Raw genomic sequence first — 24723 nt, forward strand, 5'->3', positions numbered from 1 at the left:
ACCGTTGCTGTCACATATACAACAGGAAATACTTCTGTGACAGGTATATACCATATTCTACATACAGTCAGAACCTGGAATTTGTGCTCTGTCAACAAACTTACAAAAGAAAACTTTTATTTTCCTTTCAGCTACTTAGAATATTATCCTACCCTCAGTTTCCTGCAACTGTCTTAGAATCTTATTATTTTATTAAATCGATAAATAAAATCACAGCAGGCACTATGTGCTCATCAGGAAAATAAGTTACTGCTTCCAAAACTCTCCCCCTCAGTCAAGTCATTGAAATTAATGAGAAGGAACTGCTTTAATTGGATTCTTGAACTGCATTTGTTTCAGAAAGGTAACGCTGTGTAGATTATTTTAATTAGTGCAATTCTTATAAATGTTTTGTTTTATTTTATTTTAGGTTTTGACTGAAAAAAAGTATATGGGAAAAACCTGTGGAATGTGTGGAAATTATGATGGTTATGAACTAAACGACTTTGTGAGTGAAGGTAAGATCTAAGGGCAGATCTAACTAAATTAATGTTGCCAAATGCAGTACAGTGTTCTGTATGCAAGAAAGAGTTCTGAGAAGGCTACGATATTTTTTCAGGTTGTAATGAGTTTAACCCCACATTTTGGGGGTTATACAGAATAGTGAGTAGGGTAATGAGGCATGAATTAGTAGCTGGCAAAAGATTGTGTAATTGGCAGAAAAACAGTAGCAGCTGCTGTCTTGTAGGGTAGTAGATGTGCTAAATTAGGTAATAGCCCAGAGAGATGATCAAGGTGGTAAAAGTATGTTTTACTGAATAGAATGCAGGTAAAGGGCAAAAGAGATAGTTGTTATCAGAAATTAGACTTAATAGAACCTTTTACAGCCAAAGAGTAGTATCTGGATTTAACTACACCACAACAAATAAACAAATCCACATGGCTTTCTCCTGTCAAATTATAACCCTTCAATTTACAGGAAAATTGCTGGATGCATACAAATATGCTGCATTACAAAAAATGGATGATCCATCAGAGATCTGCCTGTCTGAGGAGATACCGATTCCTGCCATTCCCCACAAAAAATACGTAAGAAAGATCTTGGATTTTCTGTAGCAAGATTTTCAAGAGGGATAGAAAGACAAATTAGATACTACCAATAGAGAGGCAATGGTTTCATAAAGCTCACTTTCATTAAAACGGATGAAGTTAGAAGTTGTATAGCATGATACAGTAAAGGAAAGGAGTTCTTTGCATCAAAATACATTTCAAAAAAGGCCCAGGGGCATTACTGAAGCTGGATTTATATCACTGGTATAAATCCACCAGCATTCAGCTCACAGCCTTCTGAAAATCAGTGCAGGTCAACACAGGAAATTCATGGAACTCAGTGAAGCTTTAATGAACTTCGTACTTAACAACTAACAATCTGACATTATGAGCTGTACAGACATGAAGACATTCAATAGTACTTTAAACATACATGTATTGCCAGGTAACACCATTCACAACAGGGTCAACCACTATCAGCTGTATCACTTCCAGTCTTAGATGAGAAGAAAATCAGCATACCTGCAACATGATGCATCCAAATAAATATGGTTTGACCGAGGGCACTTGGTAGCAGCAAAGAACAAAGTGCTTACATTTCTTTGAATTTGCAGATACAAGAACCAAGTCTTATTTAGTAGGATGATCTTCTTAAGTTGTTTGACCAAGGAAATTCAAATCATAATTTCCACAGAGAACAGGAATTTCTGTGGGTCCTGCAAGGACCAGACTGTCCTGAGCCCTGTGAAGAACAGCTTTACCAATATTACTTGTATTCACACTGAGAAAATTACTTTGATCTGGTGAATAATTTCTGTTGGATAACAAGTTTAACCTTTTTATGTTTTTGACATGTTAAACTTCAGTAGGCAACATCAGAGGCAATACAGAGGTATCAATTGCATGCATAACGGAGAATGCATGTTGCTATCTCCACATATTGATGTTTGTCCTGGAACACATTCCTCTCCCTACTGACTCACCATGAGACAGCATATTGCAATGTCTCAGCCATTCATAGGGAGATTGATGGTACTGAAACAATGACTACTTTTCAACTTAATGAGAAGTGGAACTAATTCCACATATCAAGATTTTTCTATTATACAGCACATTTATATTCCCTTCCATTTGTGAACTTGTAATACATTTTAAGCCAAATGCATATTACAAAACTGTAGGGGGGGAAAAAAGGCAACAGTAAAATCATAACTAGCAGTGATTTCCAATTGTGGTTTTCAGATGGGAAAAATACTACTAGGAACTTTTTTTTTCTTTTTTTTTTTTTTTATTTAGGCCATGATCTGCTCTCAGCTACTTAACCTAGTGTCACCAACCTGCAGTGTGCCAAAGGATGGGTTTGTCATTCGTTGTCAGCTTGATATGCACGATTGCAGTAAGCCAGGACAAAAGAATTGTACTTGCTCTACACTGTCAGAGTATTCAAGGCAATGTGCTATGTCCCATCAAGTGGTGCTCAACTGGAGAACTGAAAACTTCTGCTGTAAGTGCAGATATTTTATTCACAGAATCACAGAATCATAAAGGTCGGAAGGGACCTCTGGAAATCATCAAGTCCAACCCCCTGCTAAAAGTAGGTTCCCTACAGTAGGTTGAGCAGGAAAGCATCCAGGTGAGCCTTGAATATCTCCAGAGAAGCAGACTCCCCAGTCTCTCCGGGCAGCCTGTTCCAGTGCTCTGTGACCCTCACTGTAAAGAAGTTCTAATGCATATTCACATGGATTGTACTTAATCTTGCTATGTATTACATAGAGGGAGAATGATTCTTAACTGGAATTCAAAATAGACTGAGAGAAAAGTCTCTTCTGTCATAAATCAAGCAGAAAATATTTCCTTAAAAAAACAAAAGTGGTGTTTGGTAAGGCATTGAGAAAGAAAGCATGGAAATATCAAAGGAGAAAGAGGAAGTGTGAAAAGTAGCTCTTAGGTGTAGATCAGTGTCATAAAGGAGGGAAATATCCACCATGTGAAAACAGTTGAATTTCTGACAGGAGGCTATTTTCTCTTAATATAGTACTTTGATTATCCTACTTGGTAAAGTAGCCAATGAACAGAGACAACTTTTAAATAGGCTCTGAAGCATTTGAACTTTTTCGCTAGCAATTGCTATAGCCCTTTTATTCATAGCTTTTCACTAGTCCATTTTCAGGTGTTCAGCCTTCTTAATTACAATTACTGACAGGAAGCAAATAGAAACCAAATCTTCCATTATTCTCCAAGCTGTACATGACTTGACACACTCTTGTTGTTTTTTTCAAATGCCTGTTTGTTATCAAAGTTCTGATTCACTTTTTACAAGATCTACCTGAAACTTAAACCTATAGTCAGTATTATGGAGCATGATTCATTGTTTTATAAAAGATCATTATGATCACGAAAGAGTCAAAAGTAACTGAATCTGATGTTATTTCTAAACTAATTCACATACTAAACTGCCTGACAATGCAGCTCATGCCAACAAAAAGGAAGTTTCAAAATGACCAAGCTTAACGTCATGTTGTCCTTCAAGAACACATTTTTTAATTATATTTGTATTTATCCTTTATATATATTTATATTGAAGAGTAGAAATTGGTAAAAATAAATGCTTTGATTGGAACATACTTCTCTTTACCCATTGAAAAAAATCAATTCTTTTGAGATGATCTTTGAGATTGGCTACCATTACGATTTTAGCATAAGAATAGTGAAAGCCCATTTTTACTTTCAAGGCCTTGCATCATTTTGCCCTACCAGCATCTCCCATACTGTTTTTTTCTGTTTTCTTCTTGATCTTCATATGCGCTGGCATGGCTCTTCATTTTTTGTTTTCTATTTAACAATGAGATTTTTTCATTCTTTCCTCTTACTGAAAACTTTCCCTACTCATTTCCATTATTATCCCCAAATCTTTAACATGCCCTTCCTTCTGAAATAATTTTTCTTCTCCTCCTATCCAACATTATCTGTCATATATGTTGGTAACCCATTTTATTTTTTGTTTGGTCTGCAATAGGTTTTAAACCTTCAGAATTATAAATTCTTCAGGGGATTTCGTAAACATTGATAAATATTAGTAAGGCACTATGTAAATTTACAGAACTGTACAGTAAGTCTTAATAATTACAGTAAAATCACAGTCGTCTCAAAGTCATAGCAGTTTTCATATAACCAATAGACCATTACAAAACTTGGTAGTAAAGTGATAAAATGCAAAGCTAAAAAAGGAAAGGAAAAAAAAAAAGGGGGCAGGAGAGTGCCAGGTGGTGACTGTGAACCTTTTTTTTTTTTTTTTCCAAAAACGAAGCTGAGAATCTTCAAATTTGCTAATATATTTCAAACATACAAATTTAATGAACTTTTAAGTTTTAATTGTTTCTTTGTCAACCTTGTCTCTAATGTCCCCTTTCCCCACCTCACTTTCCTCTTTCAGATGGTGAAAAAACTCTGCTTGAATTTAATACATAATAAAACATGTATTTTAAGTTCCATATCCTAGTATTATTGCTAGATAATTGAATTCTGAAAAGCAATTAATGCCTGAGAAACAGAAACTATACAGAAGATAAAGAGTTATATGCTTTAAGTCCTTTGAATACCACAGAAGTTCTTGGAGTTCAAGGAGCATTTGGACAATGCTCTCAGACAGATGGTTTAATTTTTAGGTAGTCCTGTGTATTGGAGCCAGGAATTGGACTCAATGATTATGTGGGTCCCCTCCAGCTTTGGATATTTTGTGATACTGTGAAAATTTAATTTACCTGCTTACTATTCTTCAAGCTTCTGCTTCTGAAACTTTTTCAGGTTTCTGAAAGGATTTTCTAGTAAGTCTGCCATGAGAAATTAATAAAGGCTAGAATGGTGATGATGATGAAGAATATTCCAATGATAAACTGAGTACTTCGGTGGGGTAACAGAACGTTAATGCTAGTAATCACAAGGTCTTCTCCATCCTCTGTGGCAGATGAGAGATTCTTCTATGTTTATGCTTTAGAAGCCTTAACACTTACACTGTCGGTTGTTGCAGCTGTGGGAAAATGTTCTGCTAACCAGATCTATGAAGAATGTGGTTCTCCGTGTATTAAAACCTGTTCCAACCCAGAATACAGCTGTTCCAGTCATTGTACCTATGGCTGCTTTTGTCCAGAAGGTATCATTTCTATATACATCATAAAAGACCCATGCAAATATTTTTGGCATATATCTATAGTCAAATGGAATAGACTTCTAAAACAGTAAACTGGCATTGTGCTGCTAGCACTGCCATTTCTGAGAGAACATGATTTAACTGGAGTCTTGAATAGTCATGGTCATTAAAGATCCTTGGTCACTATTTGCTAGAACATAGTCATAAACGCATTTTCCTCAGATGACCATAGTATGCAATGGGATAATTGTATGCTGCCTTCTTATATTTCTGTAGTATAATGCAAATTGAGTAAGATACAGTTCATTTCCTCTCCTAAAGAGGTATCTAGCCTTTCAGAGCACCAGCAAGAGGCAGAGTACCTCAGAGAAATTCTGCAATATTATAGGCATTTTATAAAGCTCCTTTAAAGTAGTTCAAGATGAACAAGCATAGAAAAACTATAATTATGACTAGAAAAATATAATTATGAAATCATGTTCATTATTTCCTGAAGCTGAAGCCAGAACTGAATTTCTGGAACTGAAATATTCCCCAAGGTTATTGTGATATGGGTATTTACGTTGTTACCATCACTTTATAGTAGCGATAAATAACATGGTGTGAGATACACATTTAAAACTAGACTTAGGAACTAGATTGTGTCCGTCCCAAAATTCTCAACCTAGTTAGAGCACCATAGTGAAAATTTGGAAAAAATAAACTTCAGGCGTAGTGTTACTTCAGGCTAAGTTCAAATTAAGACAATTAATTACCTGCACTTTCATGTAACAAATTAGCCAAAGTCCATTATCACTTGTAAAGAGTCAGTTTTATTTTAATTATAAGGGAAAATTTCCTCCACATTGTATTTCTAACTACAGGCAGTGGCTGTGCAAGAATAGCATTTGCAAGCTGATTTTGGAGGACATACAAGTTATAATAGCTTTAGTGTTAAGTAATGATATAGAAAAGTATTTCTGTTGTTTGCCTTCTTTGGCAGGAACTGTTCTTGATGATATCTCAAAGAATCGAACATGTGTTCACCTTAATCAGTGCCCATGTACACTGAATGGGGAAACATATGCTCCTGGTGAGACAATGAAAGCAGCGTGTAGGACGTGGTGAGTAGCAACGGGTTCCAAGTGACTGAAAAATGTATCCTAACTCTTCTGAAGACAGCTGCAAATGTGTGAAATCATCTCTGAGGTCACCTTCTTTGAGTGTCACAAACTACACATTTTTAATTTAAGATGCACATGTTTTATTTCATGATTCATCTGCAGAAATATAAATGCTTGAAGGAGGCCATACAAAACAATAACATTACCTCCTATAGAAGTGGAAGTAGAATTAGTTAGTACAAAACAAATATAAAAAATATACTTCTTCCTGGCTATCTCAGCAGTTTTAATCACCAAATCAGTCCTTAAAACTGTATTTTGGTTCTGCAACAGAAAATAATTATTTAAGACAATATTTTTTAAATTTGGAAATTATATTAAATGCAGAATGACATTTTTGTTGTGTTACTTCTCTTGCTGTCATCATTCAGATAAATAAAGTAGAGGATAAATACTGGAAAGTGGCCTCAGAACTAAAAGACTAAGTGTGCTTTTCATGGGTAACCCATTCAGCAAATTTTATAGCAGTCCATACCAGAGTTCAGCAGCTTTAAATTCAGATAAAAAAAACTTCAGCTCATATACTTACACGCAGAAAATTAAAGCACGGAAAGTGTGAAGGGAAAAGTGATAAAAATTTTATCTTCCACCACTGGCAAGTTGCTGAGATTTTAGAATGAAAGTGAAGAAAAATTTCAAAATAGTGGAAATAAAAATTCAGTTTATATATATATGTTAAATAGTGTATACAACTGATTTATCATGTTGATCAGTTATAGCAAAACTTCCAGAACAGATAATCAAATTCTCTTTGCTTATAAACAGTGACCTGGTATGAGAATAATCTTACACCAAATTTCTTTTTTTCCTCAGTAAATGTACAATGGGTCAATGGAATTGCAAAGACTTGCCCTGCCCTGGAAGGTGTTCACTGGAAGGAGGCTCCTTTGTTACCACATTTGATTCTAGATCATACAGGTTCCATGGAGTTTGCACTTATATTCTTATGAAGGTAATTTCCTGAAATGTAGAAACACACAAAATCAAATTAATATACTTTTAGTCTACCTTCAGTATCTTCTTGGAACACAAGCTGAGGTGTTTCTATGAAATGCATTTGTTTCACAAATAATTTCTACTCTGACAGACTTACATTTTCTTTATTTTCCTTCAGAGTTCAAGCCTTCCAAACAATGGAACCCTAATGGCTGTATATGAAAAGTCTGGTTATTCTCATTCTGAAACATCACTTAGTGCTATAATTTACCTGTCTACGAAGGTAAGCAATCCCTCCACAGGTTCTATCCAGCTCTTCAGTAACCAGGATAGTAAAATAAATATGTAAAGTCATTGCTAGTAACCTGAGATGAAAAATTATGGGAAATAGATATTATACATAAGCTCCAGTGTATGCATACACATTAAAGATCTGTGTTGCCAAATCAACTTATGGAATTAGAGTTGCTGTGAAGAAAACTACAGTATTTTCAAAGTGAAAACTGAAAGCAGGATGGAATAACATGAGAAAAAGCCTGAATCAGTCTCTTTCTAATATGTAGGTCCTTGACAACACACTTGCTAAAATAAAGAAAAATATAAATACCATCAGTACAGCTATTTGCTTCTGATTCTATGTCCTTTTCATACAGGACAAAATTGTGATTTCTCAGAATGAACTCCTTACTGATGATGATGAACTTAAACGGCTACCTTACAGATCAGGTAAAGAAAAGGGAATATAAGTAAAATTTGTATTGTATTAAATATCTGTTTTACAACACACAACCCAGCTTCTTTTCTCTAGTAATTGCCAATAGCAGTGGTTTTAGAGGAAGGTTAAAATCTTTCCCTATTCATCTGTCCCTCTGTCAAAAGTTGTATGTGGATGGAGAAGATGTGTAGACAGAATGCTAGAACATTTATATATGCATTAAAAATATATGCAATATATACATATATATGCATTAAAATCTGTAGCAGTATTCCTATGCTTCAAAATCTCTATTTAAAAATATTCTTACTCTTTTAGGAGACATCACTATTTTCAGACAGTCCTCGATGTTCATTCAAATACATACAGTGTTTGATCTGGAAATTCTAGTTCAAACATCACCTGTGTTCCAGGCCTATGTGAAAGTTGGATCACAGTTCAAAGGCAGAACCCTGGGTAAGAAATCGAGTCCCCATGTGAAGGGGAGAATGTACAGAGTGTAATTTTGAAAGCTCAATATTCAGCCTTTAAGGAATAACCATTCTTCTCTAGATTAAAAAAAAAAAAAAAAAAAAAAAAAAAAGCTGCATTGGGAAACAGATGCCAGGGAAAAATAAATTCTTAGCACAACTTTAAAAATAATCAATGGAGTTTGATGGGAGACGTTTTTCACGTGTAGTATAATAATGTTCTTGAGAGGTGGGTCTATGTGAACCTCATCAAGTTCAACAAGGCCAAGTGCAAGTTCCTGCACCAGGGTTGGGTCAGTCTGAAACATAACTATATACTGGGTGATAAATGGATTGAGAGCAGCCCTGCAGAGGACCTTGGGGTACTGGCAGATGAGAAGCTCAACACAAGCTGGCAAGGCGCAGTTGCAGCGTAGAAAGCCAACCATATCCTGAGCTGCATCAACAGCAGCATGGCCAGCAGGGCAAGGGAAGTGATTCTCCCCATCTACTCTGCTCTCCTGAGACGGCACCTGAACTACTATACCTAGGTCTGGGGCCCCCAGCACAAAAGAGACATGGACCTGTTGGAGAGCAGGTCCAGAAAAGGGCCAGTAAAATGATTAGATGCAGTCTGTGTTTATTGTGTAGCAACATTAACTGCAAAGGCACAACCTGCATTCTAGTTTTCTGAGGGGAATTAGAGAGGCTTTGAATGTTTAAAAAAAGTCTAAATGTATATTCTTGTCATTACAGATTTTATATACATAAGAAAACATGCAAAAGTATTTCATGACCTTTCTCTTTTTTTCTAGTTTAAAACCACTGAAAATGCTTTTATCCAAAAACAAGACAAAACTTTTTGTGTGCTTTGGTGTCATAGAGTAGAAGTGGATAATGTTAACCTGAGAAGTTAGAGGGAGGCTTAGTGGCTGAATGCAAACGTAATCAAGATTCTTTGGCGACTTGACCTAAAATATTCAGTGACATGCATCAAGAGCTTCTGACAAATTTTTTCACTATTGTAGAAGAATGAAACATAGACTGTTGTGTATGCATTTTTTGGTGTTCAGTCATCCTTTGCATTTCTAATGTTATTAGGTTTGTGTGGCAATTACAATGGAGACACTACAGATGACTTCATGACTAGCATGGATATCACTGAAGGAACAGCTTCCCTGTTTGTAGATTCCTGGAGGGCAGGAAACTGCAATCCTGCTTTAGAGAGAGAGACTGACCCTTGTGCTTTGAGTCAACTGAACAGTAAGTTAACCAATCTCTCCAGCTAGCTTTGTCTGCCACTTCCATAAACCCAAAGAGGATTTGAGAGAATCGTAGGCTGAGACAATTGAATATCACAAATTCTGTCACCAAGAAGACATTTCTGATTTGTGGAATATATATGTGGTGAAAACTCACTAGATCTCATTCTAGAGATCTGGGATTGAGATAATGAATGAGAGTTTTTGTTGATATTTCCAGTGAAATTGTAACATCCATGAATGTCTTAGACTGTTGTTCAGCAGTACAGTATCTGAAATCCAGGCTTTACCTTCTCAAGTCCCTGCAGCTGTTGGTATTAAAAGGCACCCAGCTGAGCTGCTTGAGCTAAACCATAGTCTTGCAAGACATATGAAGTTGTCCTTTTGTTGAATCCATCATTGCCAACAGCTCAGCTAGAGTAGCATGCTACTTTTGCTGTTAGAAAGTAAAACTATGGTTTGAGAAAAGCAGAACCAGCTTTAGGGAGGGAGTCCAGAGAAGGCCAGCAAGAATAATCTGTGGTCTACAATGTGGGACCAAGGATAAAATGGGACAAATACACTAAAAGGAGAATTTAACAAGGAGAAAAATGAATGGAGATTTAGTAGTTTTCATATCTTCTAAAAATAAAATAATAGTATCCTCCACATCACTGGTAGAAAAGACACAATCTGCAATATATTCAGTTTTTCTATTAGATAAATTTTCTAATCATGAACTCATAATAATTTGTTTGTTGAATTTGATGATCTTGAAGGTCTTTTCCAACTTAAATGATTCTGTGATAACAAAGCATTTTAACAGATTGCCTGGGATGTTAAGAAATCTGAATTATTGGAGGTAATTAGTAATAGGTTAGTCAGATGTTAGTCAACACTAATGTAAGCATTCCTGGTGTTTCTTGGCAGGGGTATTGAGCAGATGAGCCTTTGAGATCCCTTCCAAGCCTCGAATTCTGTAACTGGCAGGGCAAAATCTCCTAATCTTCTTTTTCCTAACTTTCACTGGTGTTTAATGTCCATGGCTTTGTTTTTCTTAGAAATATCTGCTGAGACTCATTGCTCCATTCTTACAAAGAAAGGTACAGTGTTTGAGAAGTGCCATACTGTGGTGAACCCCATTCCTTTCTACAAGGTAGGAATTACTATACATGGAGTACAGAGGGCATCCAAATATGGACCACATTGTGCTTATATATAATATGCCACTCATTGGGATCAGCAATGCATAGAGGCTAAGAAACAAGCATGTTTTTGTCTCCACTACGCTGGAAGTGTGTTTGACCATAGACTGCCAATCTCATCCCTAAGATTATATGGACAGCACTCTCAGACATATTGTTTGATTTTTGGGTGGTCCTGTGTGGAGCCAGGAGTTGGACTCCATGATCCCTGTGGATCCTTTCTCACTTGGGATATTCTGTGATTCTAAGAATAAGAAAATAGTTTTGCTTATGCTGCAATTTTCCATGTCAAAAACTTTAACTCTGTAAAGTATTGTTTTTCCCTGGTGCATAATTGAGCTCGTTACATTTGCCAATCTCTGTGAAACATTTTGAGAATTAAAATTGAAAAGCGGTGAATATACAAAAGTATCTTCTAGGTACTGAGTATATTTTCTTCATATCAATCAGACAATTAACCCGATCGTTTTCATCAATTTTAGTTATGCAATAATATGTGTTTTGCTTGAGTTACCTGAGTAGTTCAGCATGTTTAGCACTTCCAAATGTCTGCTTCCCAGTAACAGAATAGTTTCCATGTGTTGGGTTTCAGAGATGCGTCTACCAAGCCTGTAATTACGAAGAGACCTTCCCTTATATTTGTTCTGCTCTGGGATCGTATGCACGAACATGCAGTTCGATGGGTTTAATCCTTGAAAACTGGAGAGAGAGTATGGACAATTGCAGTAAGTAACTGAACAACCTCAGGTCAGCCATCAGATTATTGCATGCATAGAGGTCTATTTCTTTCCATTTAAGTGAATCAAACATGAATTTTCTATCACAAAAACTGAGAAAGGATGAGAACATATTTTAAAACTACATTAGTCATTAGAAAATAACTATATACTGTTTAAGCAGACCAACTAGTATGTGTAAAAGCCACATTCATATGAACTGGTGACTTCACAGATGTGTCAGAACACAACAAAAAATCATAAATGATACAACAGTATTCTAAGCAGTGTCCACATCATCTTAAGAGTAATGCAGAAAGTAATTGATGGAAAAAAGAAGAAAGCAGAAGTGGGTTAGCAGATATCGAACTTACAAATACCCTGCTAGTCTGTTTCAGAAAAGAACTGTTATTTTAAGACTTTTATCAAAAACTTTATTCACATGCTTTAAGATAAACATGTGGATGCTTCCAGGACTTGATAGTTAAGTGGTGGAATAGACAGATAAAACTGTATTGTGTTATTGTATAGGGTTAGGAAAAACAATGAAAGATTGGTTGCAGATGTGATTTTGGCTATTCTGCATCTTAGAGATTGACACAAATTTCACAGTTGTGTAAAAATACATTGGTATTTCTGCAAAGCTTCCTTTTGCGTTGTTTCATTCCAAGATACACAAAGAGGCAACAAGATATTTAACCTTGAAAAAAACGAAACAACCACATGGCTGTTGTTAAGCCCTGCTCTGTAATACTGTTTACTACAGCTCCACATCCTCAGGAAGAGAAGCCATAGGTAGCCTTAAGCATTGAAGCTATTGACAGAATATATGTGGCATTTTACTCTGAGTGCAGTGATCTTTCACAGCAAAGAGGATAAGAAAATGAAGTGTAACATACGCTCTTCTCCTGTTTTATAGCCATTCCCTGTACAGGCAATCAAACATTCAGCTACAACACTCAGGCATGCGACAAGACATGCTTGTCACTCTCCTACCGAGCCCTGGAATGTCATCCAACTGACATCCCTATTGAAGGCTGCCATTGTCCGAAAGGAACATATTTGAACCACAAGAATGAGTGTGTTCGTAAATCTCACTGTCCCTGTTACTTAGAAGATAGGAAGTACATCCTACCTGATCAGTCAACAATGAGTGGTGGGATTACCTGGTAAGTATTTAAGGATCAACTAATTTCAAATGAAAAGATGTCTTCATGGGGCCTCTGTGGATTAACCATAGTAAGAAGCTAAGCACTAAAGAGCTGCTCATTCACTCCTCCTTAGTGGGATGAGGGAGAGAATCAGAAGGCAAAACAGGAAAATTCATGGATCAAGATAAAGACAGTTTAATAACTTCCTTTGCTATTAATAAGCAAAAATAAGCTTACTTAATAAGCAGAGTAGTGTGCATAAGCAAAGCAAAATAAGGAATTTACTACTTCCCATCAACAGGCAGATATTCAGCAATTTCCAGGAAAACAAGGCTTTGTCACACATAGTGATTATTTGGGAAGACAAATGCCGTAACTCCGTCTGTCCCCACTTCTTCCTTCTTTCCCCCAAATTCACTGCTGAGCACAGTGTCATGTGGTATGGAATATCTCTTTGGTCAGCTGTCCCAGGTGTGTCTGCTCCCAACTTCTTGTGCACCCCCAGCCTACTTGTTGGTGGGGCAGCTTAAGAAACAGAGAAGGCCTCGAGATTGTTCAGCAACAGTTTTATACATACATACACATATATATATATATATATATGTTATATATATGTTATATATATAACATATATATATATGTTATATATATAATAGCTATATAACAAACCAATACATTGGTCAGTTATCAACACTATTTTGATCACAAATCCAAAACATAGCACTAAACAAGCTGCTATGAAGAATATGAATTCCATTCCAGCCAAAAACAGTATGGTTTCTGTTATTTTAATAGCAAAGGAGTATTTTTTAAAGTATCTTTTTTGTCACTTCCTAAAATGAAGAGATTCTTAAACGGAAAATATTTGACAAACCTTAAGCTTGGATATGTTAGAAAATTAGAAAATAATAGGTAAAATCTGATTATTTCTAGTCAAAGATAGTAGGAGACTTTGCCAACCACATTTGTACTGCTGTATACAAACAGCAAGATGGCTCACCCTTCACTTTCTAAACTGATGCTACTGTGCGCTAAAAGCAAAAAGGGGCAAACTGATCCATGTTCTGTTCTGGAGGATGGGGAGGTACTACTAACACAAATGAAACACCTTCAGTGGTGAAAAACAAGTTGTCATTTTGCAGAAAATCTGTATTTCTTTCTTAGGAGAGAACTGCACTGAATTTTTTTTTCTATTTTTTTTTCCCCCTAGCTACTGTGTTAATGGGAGGCTCAGTTGCACTGGCAAACCTCAAAATCCTGCAGGTATGGGTCTGATGTGGTTTACTTTGTAACATATTCTTTTCTGCTATAAAATTTCTACTTCACAGTTTCCTATGTTTGTTTTGCTTTCTTTTTTTTATAGAAAGCTGCAGAGCTCCTAAGAAATATATATCATGTTCTGACAACTTAGAAAACAAGTATGGAGCTACATGTGCCCCTACCTGTCAGATGCTGGCTACTGGAATTGAATGTGTGAGTTTCACAGCCCTGGGATATTAATCCTCTAGGGGAGAGGAAGAATGTTCTGGTAGTTACCTAGAACGTGAGAAATCTGGGCAGGATTCAGTTCCTTCTAGAGAAATGAAAGGAGATACTTCTTCTAACATATATAATTGAGCACCAACCTTCTTTCTATGGACAGTAGACAGTAAAAACATACACACATTCAAAAAGGGATTAAGGGAATTAAATTAAATGGATTACTGAATTAAATTATATGAAACAAATAGAATAAAAATCCATTAAGGATAATATAATCCTTCACTATCACCTCTGTCTTCATAAGCTACATGTTGCTAGAAACTGACAGAACATGTAGCTTTCTGTTCGATTCTTTCACAAATATCTGGTGTCGATGGTTGTAGGGTTCAAGATACCTAAGCTAGGTGGACTTCTGGTCTATCCTGATAGGGTTTTCTTTTGCTTTCATACTAAGGAAAAAGACTGACTGGAACATTGTAATGTAATAGTGTTCCATGGTATAAAGAAACTTATATTGTGCTCTGTTTGTCTGAACGGAACGAAAGAAAAGTCTGTAGAAATAAAAGAAATTTTTCAGTCTTCAAGTATGTTTACTATCTCACACAACAGGTATATCTTATAACTTCAGTGAAACTAGAAAACTAGAAACTGAGCGTGGATTCATTCTTGACACCTGTCACGTACAAGATAAAATACATTTTACATTCTTTTTCATTTTGCAATCTGTTGATCTTTACTAGATACCTACTAAATGTGAATCAGGATGTGTCTGCGCTGATGGGCTATATGAAAATCTTGATGGCAAGTGTGTTCCAGCTGAGGATTGTCCTTGTGAATATGGTGGCCTTGCGTATGGAAGAGGTGAACAAATCCAAACTGAATGTGAAATCTGGTAAGGGTCACACCACTTTCTATTCCTGAACCTCTGTTTCACTCAGCCATACAACTATATAACAAAAGCATTCAGTTGATAGGAGAGTAGGAAATAGCAAAAGCTGAAAGCTAAACTGAAGGAATATAATGACGAAGCACTATATTCCTTAAATAAAGAGAAGCTTAACACTTGGCAATATTTATGTACAAATGAGTCATGGTCTACTAAACTGAAGGAATATAATGACGAAGCACTATATTCCTTAAATAAAGAGAAGCTTAACACTTGGCAATATTTATGTACAAATGAGTCATGGTCTACTAGTCAGCTGTACTGGCTTCAGGGATATTTCTTCCACCTCTATATCCAAGGAATAAGGGCATCCTTTGTAGGGCATATAAATGTAAACTCTGTAAGGTTGAGGATTAACAGATCCACAAGGATTAACAACTAAATAAAGATGAGGGCACTGTCTTCCTTCTCTATAGATATAAACAACCTCCCCAAAAGATTGCTTCCATCTCCTTAGCAACATTATCAAGGTACTTTATTCATTTTCCAGTTTCTAATCTAGTATAAAAAACCAGCAGCACCCAAACAGCACAAAACACAGATATCTGTTTTCATTAATAGCAAAAAGAAATGAGCTTGTATTTTTCTTTAATGGAAAAGAAAGAAAAAGAGAGTGAAGATTTCTTTATCATGAATTAATTTTCTCAGCAATCCATGACTTTTATTTATGTATTTATACCTTACATTAATTGTGACTTGGTCACAGCGTACACAACTCAATTAAATGAATGTCTTATCTATAAAAATGTATGTATGTAAGAAGATGTAGGTTAAGGTGCTACTCCTGTGAAATCTGAGTATAGTTTCTCTTCTCACTCCCAGCACTTGCAGAAAAGGCAAATGGAAATGTGTTCAGAAATCAAAGTGTTCTTCAACGTGTAATCTTTATGGAGAAGGCCACATCACCACTTTTGATGGACAGCGTTTTGTTTTTGATGGCAACTGTGAATACATATTAGCTATGGTAACCTGGATCTTACTGCTTCTTTTGGCTATATCTTAGCATCAAGGAATACATTGATTTAAATGGCTGGTGAAAATATCATAGGATGTATTTTATCCAATATAGCACTCTGAATCTTTCTAAACACTTAAGGTGATTTTATATGTGCAACCAATTAAATAACATATAAAGTCATAGATATGTAACATATTCTCTACCAGTCAACTATGTCTTTCAGTGAAGTGATGTCATTTTGACCACCAAATCAGAGGTCATCACTGATACCTCCCAAAACAATGAAATAGCTAAAGCATGATACCCCAGTAACTCTTTCCTTTCTACCTACAAAGGTGTGGGTTCTGCAAAGAATAGAATGGTTCAGCTATGAAAGTTGTAAAATATTCTAGAACCTATATTTTAGTAGCCAACAGTGAATTTTAAGACATTCACAGATGGGCTGTCTCTCACATGAGAATGAGAATATCAGATAGAGATGGCTTGCTGTGTTGAAAGGCAGAATCACAGCCATGACATGTTTAAGCTTTCTTTACTTTGTTACACTTCAGATATAGAGTTTATTAGGTCTTTTTGCATGTATTTTTTTTTTTTTAGGACGGCTGCAGTGTTAATAGACCTCATTCTTCTTTTAAAATCATTACTGAGAATGTCATCTGTGGGAAATCAGGGGTTACATGCTCTAGATCCATCAGCATTTACCTTGGGGTAAGATCTTTTTCTGTTATCCAGCAGAATAGTCATTTAAGCCCATACTTGCTTCAATTTTGGAAACTTCAGATATGTCTTCAAAGTGGTGTCTTTATATGTGAAATTATGTACTTAACCTGGAGCTTCATTGTTAATAGAAACTGCCATCATTTTTATCAGTTCTCATGTCAGTGTTTCAGTCCTCAAACTTCTTCCCTATGTAGAAGGCACAAAACTTTGAACCTTACCTACTCAACAGTGGGCTCTGTCAAAAGATTATTTTTTTCACCAAACTCAGTCTAAGAAAACACTAGTATAAAATTGAGGAATTCTTATAATGGATGACACACAAAACCTCTCCAGATTTCTTAGTCCAGGTAATAACCACCAATTCAAAATATATCCAGATCGCTACTGTTTTACCTGAGATACATCTTTGAAATTAAAGTAATGAGCAATTATCCTCATTTCTACTGCTGTCTGACAGCTTCCAAAATCAGATAATTTTTGCCCTTGGATGTAGTTGAACAGTAATGCCCAGTAGTATCAGCTCATTTTAGTCTTCACTATCAGACAGAGAGAAGTATAGGGACAGATGAGATTTTATCCCACTAAACAGTCACTACAAGCAGTACACATTTGCCAGGTTACTGAATAGTGGCAGTTCCAGCTCATCAGTGCTGTGCTGAAAAAGTTTATTGTTTGCTCAGGAGCCAGCTTGATAAGTGCATTTTCCAGACAAACCTTTCTGTTTATTACTAGACTCTGAAACACTGCACTACAACAGGGTTTGTAAGAGTACACTTGAGAGTAGGAGATAGTAACAGAGCTCTAGTGATAGATCTATTTTCTCTGTAACTTTTTATATTTTATTTCTAAGAATACATGAAGATGTACCTCCTGTACTCTGTTGGCTTCATATAGATTCCCATACTATTTCCACCAAATGCCAGTGTAGGTAACACTGAGAATAATGAGGACAGTTGTGTATATATTTATATATTTAATATTTCTATGGAGATTTGCATATACATTAAAAAAAAAAAAAAGAAACAAAAGACAATTATTTTGAGATAGGGTGACAACCCAAGGAAACTCAACTACCTTTTAAGATCTCCGTCACTGATGACAGAAAGTTATTCAGCAGTATCTGGCTACTGTAGAATAAACAGGAATGACAAGATGGTCTGTAGCAGCACAGTATCTGACCTTCAACATGCGTGACATTGAAAGTAAGAAAAATACTGAAACTTGGTAAGTAGTAACATACACATAATTTTTCTTCCAGAACCTGACGCTTGTACTGCGAGATGAAACCTTCTCTGTTTCTGGGGAAAATCCTTTAGTGCGATACAGTGTGAAAAAGAATGCTCTCCACCTGATGTTTGATATCATTATCCCAGGAAAATACAACATGACCCTTATCTGGAATAAGCACATGAACTTCTTCATCAAGATCTCCAGGGAAACACAGGTATTGCAGAATAACTTCCTCAGTAAACTATCCTTCAGTTCAGATTGACCTGCCAGTTTGATGACAGTTGTCTTGACTCTCTATGATTACAAAGGTTTTTCAGAGATTCTACTAACAATTCATTTTCTGAATCATTATGTCTGAAAAAGTCTGACTTTATGTGATTACCCTTCTGCGTGACGGGAACTTTTTGAGTTAAAGAGCTTGTATTTTATACAACAACTGCATGTTTTGCTTGAATTTGATCTCTAAATGATGACAAAGACAAATTACACTTTAGAAGAGTAGGGCATCCACTGATGAACAGGACCTCATGCACAAGGGGCTAAGAACATATGAGAGAGTATTTGTAGATCACAGTCACCAGTGATGCACAGGAAAAAATGTCAGTAACTGAGAGGGAAAGTAACTTACCATGTTTTCATTTTATGCAGGAAACTATTTGTGGTTTGTGTGGGAACTATAATGGCAATATGAAAGATGATTTTGAAACCCGAAGCAAGTATGTGGCATCAAATGAGTTGGAATTTGTGAACTCTTGGAAGGAGAATCCTCTCTGTGGGGACGTATACTTTGTAGTGGACCCATGTAGTAAGAACCCTTACCGTAAGGCTTGGGCAGAAAAGACATGTTCCATCATCAACAGCCAAGTCTTTTCTGCCTGTCACAATAAGGTAAGAATACCTTACAGCCTCCTGTTAGGTACTTGTAGAAAGCAATGAATCCTAGAAAATTCATGACTTAATTTTCCAATGCAGGTGAATCGTATGCCCTATTACGAGGCCTGCGTTCGAGACTCATGTGGCTGTGACATTGGAGGGGATTGTGAATGCATGTGTGATGCCATTGCGGTATATGCGATGGCATGCTTAGATAAAGGTATCTGCATTGACTGGAGGACCCCTGAGTTTTGCCGTAAGTTTCTTTAAGCTTTCTTTAATCAGTTTAAGAGACAATTATTTTTATCGTGAGTATATTAATATGGTAACAAAGGAAATTGCTTACATACACACCTCAGAGGGTATGTTTTCTGTATGGGCCAATAGTTGATTTCAGTAACGTGAAGTTTGAACTCTGTACTTTTCATTTGTGCTAAATTAACCAAAATATTATGTCTGTTTTTACCGTGGAATAATGAGAAGATAAGTGATCACAGAAGGCAGCATATTTTTTCTGCTGCTACTGTACAGTGAATAGTCAGTTTGTAAGAAGATGGGATATGAAACTGTAAAAAAATGTTTTCTTTTAGCTGTGATGAATTCACTATCTGTGTGGATGTCAAGGGAATAAAGACAGCTGTGCTGGCTGGAACACTGTAAAACAGGAAAATATCAGTGTGTCCCAGAACACCATACATGGAGGAAAAAAGAGGATGAGTGTTATAAATCAATGCTAAGCTTGTCATCTTTGATGGTTTCTTTCACGCACTCACTGTATTATACATTAGAAATTGTGGAAATGTCTGCATAGTCTGTTCACAGAAAAAGAAACTGACTCATCTCACTAAAGCATACATTTCATTTTACATCAGATAGTGATAATTCCAGTGACAAAATTTTTGATTCAAGCCATTGATTAATTTTGTCCTCCATTAAGTACTTTGAAAATAATGTCATTAATTTGCAAAATTCTGACTTCTCTCATGTTTTTTGTCCTTTTTAGCTGTCTATTGTGAGTATTACAATTCTCATAAAAACACAGGAAGTGGAGGTGCTTTATCCTATGCCTACAACAATGACAACTGCACCTGGCATTACAGGCCCTGTAATTGTCCAAACCAAAACTACAAATATGTCAACATTGAAGGTAATTGAAGCTATGCTATTTCAAACCACAAAGCAGTAAGATAATTATTTTCAGTCGTGCCACGGTTAAATAGTCATGCTCTAATTGGTGTTGTCTTTAAAGCAGTTTTGCTGACCTTTACCTTACTACTACTGCTTTAGATGCATGATCAGTGTAATTGCCTGTACTATACCTAATTTTGTATTGACCTCGGGTTAGCTTGAAGAGAAATCCTCTGACGCGCACCAAATTAAAAGAATTTGCTCTATTTATGTAAGAAAATATATGTATTATCTATTATGAGTATTATTTCTGTTAGACAAATAGATATAGTTGGAGTACGAAAAAAAAATACTACATATATCGATCCTTCTGAGGATTATGTTGGAGGTGGTTGCCTAAATATATTAAGTTGCAATCAATACAATCTCTTCATAAAAGAAAGATTAGTTAGATTATACACATAGTATAGACTATATGCAGTTCTCTGAGGAAGGTAACACAAGTTTCTCCTTTCTTCAGGCTGTTACAACTGCTCTCATGATGAATATTTTGACTATGAGACGGAAAAATGCATGCCATGTGGTAAGTAGGGACCTACATACTCATTGTCTTTTTGTACAGTAACTAAAACCTTGGTGTGTTCTCAAAGAAGTATTTTTCCTAGTACCTCTCAATTAACAGCGAGTGTTCATCCTAGTATAACTCTTCTTCAAAAGAATCTTATTAGTGTACTGCTAGTATGTAAAACTTTGGTTGATAAATAAAGTAATGAAAATAACTAATTAAAATATGGATTAGGATAAGGAATGCTACAATAGAGAAGCTGGATGACCCTGACTGATTTTAATCAGGAAGGTGAAAAATTCTATTAATTGTATGAGTACTTCTCAAAATATGGGTGTTCCTGAAAGTTCATTGATGTTCTAATCTATATGAAGTAAAGATGAAAGTATAGGTCCCAGATACATTCAATGCCCTCCTTAAACAAAGAAAACATGAAGAAAGGAATCAGACCTAGCTAGTGGACTTTGCATAGCAATTCTCTTTAAATTGTTTGGTTTTGTTTGTATGTTTGTTTTAATTATTTTAACTTAAGATTTATTACCGTATGGTGTGCTACTCTGAAAACTTGTCTTACTAAATAATGTTGTGAATAGAGTCCAGCTGCACAGTTTGGATTTCCATGCAGATTTAAAAAAAATGACCTCAAGGACAATTTTTTTTTCGTTTTACAGAATTGTAGCCTGTGAAACTGGAATCTCAGCTAGTGATCTCATTTACACATTAAAAAAAAAATAAATTCAGAGAGTACCCTTATCCGTAAGAGACATAAGGCAGGCAGCAAAAATATGCTCGTGTATTATTATTGTGAGGTGTATTAACTTTTTCATTATTGTTTAAGCCCCCCACTGAAGTAAGTAGTAGCAAACATTTTCAGGATGATTTCACTAAGTAACACAATCCTTGGAAAGATCTTTATTTTTCTCCCAGTCTGAAATTAACCTTATTTGGAATATTTTTAATATGTTTCCACTCACAAATTTAACCTGTTCTACCTTTATCCAACAGGATATGAAAGCATTAGTACTACACCTGAAACTTCACCTTTGACAGGTTAGTTAAGCAGTTGGCTAAAACAAGTACTTACACAGTGATGTACATTGTTATATGTGTTTCTGAGATAACTAGTATCCTTTTTTGCTTGATATGATGACATCACCAGTTTCACATGCTTAAGATGCAATAATGAAAAACTACTCACTATTGTAATTATCACATTTTATTCTAACATTTGTTAGAAATCTTAAATTGGGAAAGGAAATTATTGAGAGAACAGTGTTCCCTGAGTACACTTAGGCACTTCCAGATATCAACAGTGAAATACCTCTCTAAGTCAAAAATGATTTCTGTTTTGTTTCTGATACACAGAAATCACACCAAAAAATCACCACAATTTTTAATGGTGGCTGACCTTATAACACTGGGTCAGTTTAAGAAGGTCTTCATGGAAACTCATGTGTACCAAGCCCGAACAGCCTGATCCACGAAAGAAATCTGTATATACTGATCTTTAATTTGTTAGAAATTACATTAATTTCCATGAAGATGAAAAGTATTGGGAAAAAGTTATGCTGATGGCTGTCTGAATAAGCTGTAAAAATTCCTGTTCAATGTATATACTGCAGATAATTGCAAAGGAATAGATAGAAAGCTTTTCCCAAATATTTCATTTAAAATTAAGGTAGTAGCTATTAATAATTGTTACTACAAGTAATTGTTTGGTTTTTTACTTGAAAAAAATAAATTTATAGAGGCATATTTATAATAGATTATTAAGAACTATTTATTATCCTCTGATTTTGATTTTTCCCTTAGTAACAACAGTGCAGCCTAACATAACAAGAAGCTCTACTGCAGTCACATCACCCGCAACTGTGCTACCAGCATCACCTGCTATTACCTCTTCTGCATCTACTGTATCAACTGAGACCATGAGTCCACCAATAACCTCAAAAATCACCATTCCAAGAACTTCATCAGCAACACCTCTTGTCACAATAAAGTCAACAACTGGTAGGTTGTTAGCGTTTCTGTCTAAAATAAATTACACCAAACCCATTCTATACATAGTTTAGACATCACTCTACTAAGAAGCTGCTAGGTATTGCAAGCTGCCTCAACGTCCAAGCATAAGGCTGCAAATTATGAGGTAGGCAAAGCAGGCTTCGAGAAAGGAGTTTGCAAACCAGAAATGTTCAGAAGCGTAAATGGAAAGTGCCTGGAAAGAGAAAGGATATAGATAATAGTTAAAAATGCAACCAAAATAACTTACGTGTGACTCACCAGAGAAGCGCATTAGAAGTTCTATAAGCAGTGAGCCACCTCAACTCCAGTTGGATTTATTAGCTTAGTTTCAGCCTGTTCAGCCCGTTCTACAGTTAGTTCAGTTATGAGGAGACTAATAATAGGATACAACTTACCACAGACATGCAGTTCAACTAAAAATCTATCCTGGACCCAGGCTATCAGAGAAAGTAGAAATGAAAAGAGTTACCACAGGAGTTAAAACAAAACTTCAAGGGCTGTCATTGTGCCAGGTGACTTGAGCACCGGGACAAGTGAAGTCCTATGGTATGATGTTATCTGATTTTGTAATACAAATTGAGAAGCTGAAACTGTGGCCAATTCAGAACATAACTTCATTGGCTAATCTTGTCATTAGCTAAGTCATACAGACTGTAGCTAATAAGTCATCAAAGCTAACTTCTTAGAAAAATTATATGAAAAATAATCTAGCACAGGAAAAACACACAAAATGAGATCAAAGAAATATCTGAGATGAGAAAACAAATACAAGTGGAAAATGTATGGCAAGATTATGAGAGCACAAATACAAACAATTACACAAAGCATTGGAAAGAGCAAGAGCAAAATTTGGTTTTCTGGAATACGGGTTTAAGTAAATTTATTACTCACATTATATTCTTTACTTTTACTCCAAAAGAACATACAACATTGGTTTTTACTACACCAAGTATGACCACAACTGTCACTACACCCTCCATAACTACCTCAACAAAAAGGACCACATCCAGTAAGCCGATATCTACACCTACTGCCTCATCAACCACTGCTTCAACAGAGACAGAAAAAGTAAGGGTCACTACACCACTCTTCGAGACTCCTACAAAAAAGGAAATGACAACCACCTCTATACCTTCTCATACTACATCTCAGATTGCAACTTCCAGCCAGCCTGAACTAACAACAGTAGGTAAATACTGATTGATATCTGTCATGTGAAACCATCACTCAAAAAACATGTCAATGGATTCCTTGTAATAAAAACAGGCATTCTTACTAGATGTCTTTAACATGGCAAGTAGGAAAGGGCATGGGTGTCTGAAGGAGTGTGACAAAAATAGATATTATGGTGTCCCTCGATGGAACAAGCATCAGACATCCAATAAGATCTTTAAACCTAACATTTCTCTTGGAGACCATATTCTACCAATTCCTCCAAATTAAGGCAAAATCACTTTGTGCTTCAAAGTGAGTTTTGAAAACCTTACAGATGGTGGAATGTGTGTTCCCCCATGCCATTGTAACAACTTCTCTGAAAATCATAAATCCTATCTATCACAAAAGGACTTACGCTTTGGGTTGTCAGGTACTCTGTAGGTCAACAAGCACAGCCTCCTCTGATGCTGTATTCTGACATCAGAAGCTGGGACAGTGTGCAGGGAGAAGTCAGTTGTAGTGGGAGGGCAGGCACACGCTCTCTCCCAGTCCACACATCTCCCATCCTTACTGTTGGGGTGCATACATCCAGGTCTTCTTGTGCCAACAATTACAGCTTAGTCTGAGGAAGCATCGCAACCCACTTTAACTAGGCACCTTCTCAGATATCAACCATTACTAAATGTCCACTTACCCTTACTTTACAGAGAGTGAGGGAACTGAAGCAACCACTCTACACCACCGAATCTCAGTAGGTGAGTAAGAAGAACCTGAGAGCTGCCATTAGCCTACAACTCTGTTTCACTTACCCAGCTTTCCCATGGGATGCCCATGCCTAGCCCGGAGTGCCTTCAAGGGAGACACACACATCGGGAGAGGCTCTTCATCTTCC

General features: G+C 36.1%; 1 protein-coding gene across 1 annotated transcript in view; it reads left to right on the top strand.

The window, feature by feature from the left end:
• The window catches only part of MUC6 (mucin 6, oligomeric mucus/gel-forming), a gene marked incomplete at its 3' end in the record, with an annotated part of 54958 nt that overhangs the window by 24591 nt on the left and 5644 nt on the right, over positions 1-24723 (top strand). The window contains exons 9-35 of the mRNA XM_084522138.1: positions 410-497; positions 959-1068; positions 2326-2533; positions 5057-5179; positions 6159-6279; positions 7153-7291; positions 7454-7558; positions 7929-8001; positions 8309-8446; positions 9541-9702; positions 10742-10836; positions 11478-11610; positions 12521-12770; positions 13963-14015; positions 14116-14225; positions 14975-15126; positions 16003-16144; positions 16736-16846; positions 18117-18302; positions 18737-18976; positions 19061-19217; positions 19965-20108; positions 20610-20672; positions 21660-21704; positions 22467-22664; positions 23596-23865; positions 24539-24586. Of these exons, the coding sequence (XP_084378264.1) occupies positions 410-497; positions 959-1068; positions 2326-2533; positions 5057-5179; positions 6159-6279; positions 7153-7291; positions 7454-7558; positions 7929-8001; positions 8309-8446; positions 9541-9702; positions 10742-10836; positions 11478-11610; positions 12521-12770; positions 13963-14015; positions 14116-14225; positions 14975-15126; positions 16003-16144; positions 16736-16846; positions 18117-18302; positions 18737-18976; positions 19061-19217; positions 19965-20108; positions 20610-20672; positions 21660-21704; positions 22467-22664; positions 23596-23865; positions 24539-24586 (3664 nt within the window). The remainder of the gene's footprint in view (positions 1-409; positions 498-958; positions 1069-2325; positions 2534-5056; positions 5180-6158; positions 6280-7152; positions 7292-7453; positions 7559-7928; positions 8002-8308; positions 8447-9540; positions 9703-10741; positions 10837-11477; positions 11611-12520; positions 12771-13962; positions 14016-14115; positions 14226-14974; positions 15127-16002; positions 16145-16735; positions 16847-18116; positions 18303-18736; positions 18977-19060; positions 19218-19964; positions 20109-20609; positions 20673-21659; positions 21705-22466; positions 22665-23595; positions 23866-24538; positions 24587-24723) is intronic.

Source organism: Aythya ferina, assembly GCF_964211825.1.
Source record: "Aythya ferina genome assembly, chromosome: 5".
In the NCBI taxonomy this organism is placed as follows: Eukaryota; Metazoa; Chordata; class Aves; order Anseriformes; family Anatidae; genus Aythya; species Aythya ferina.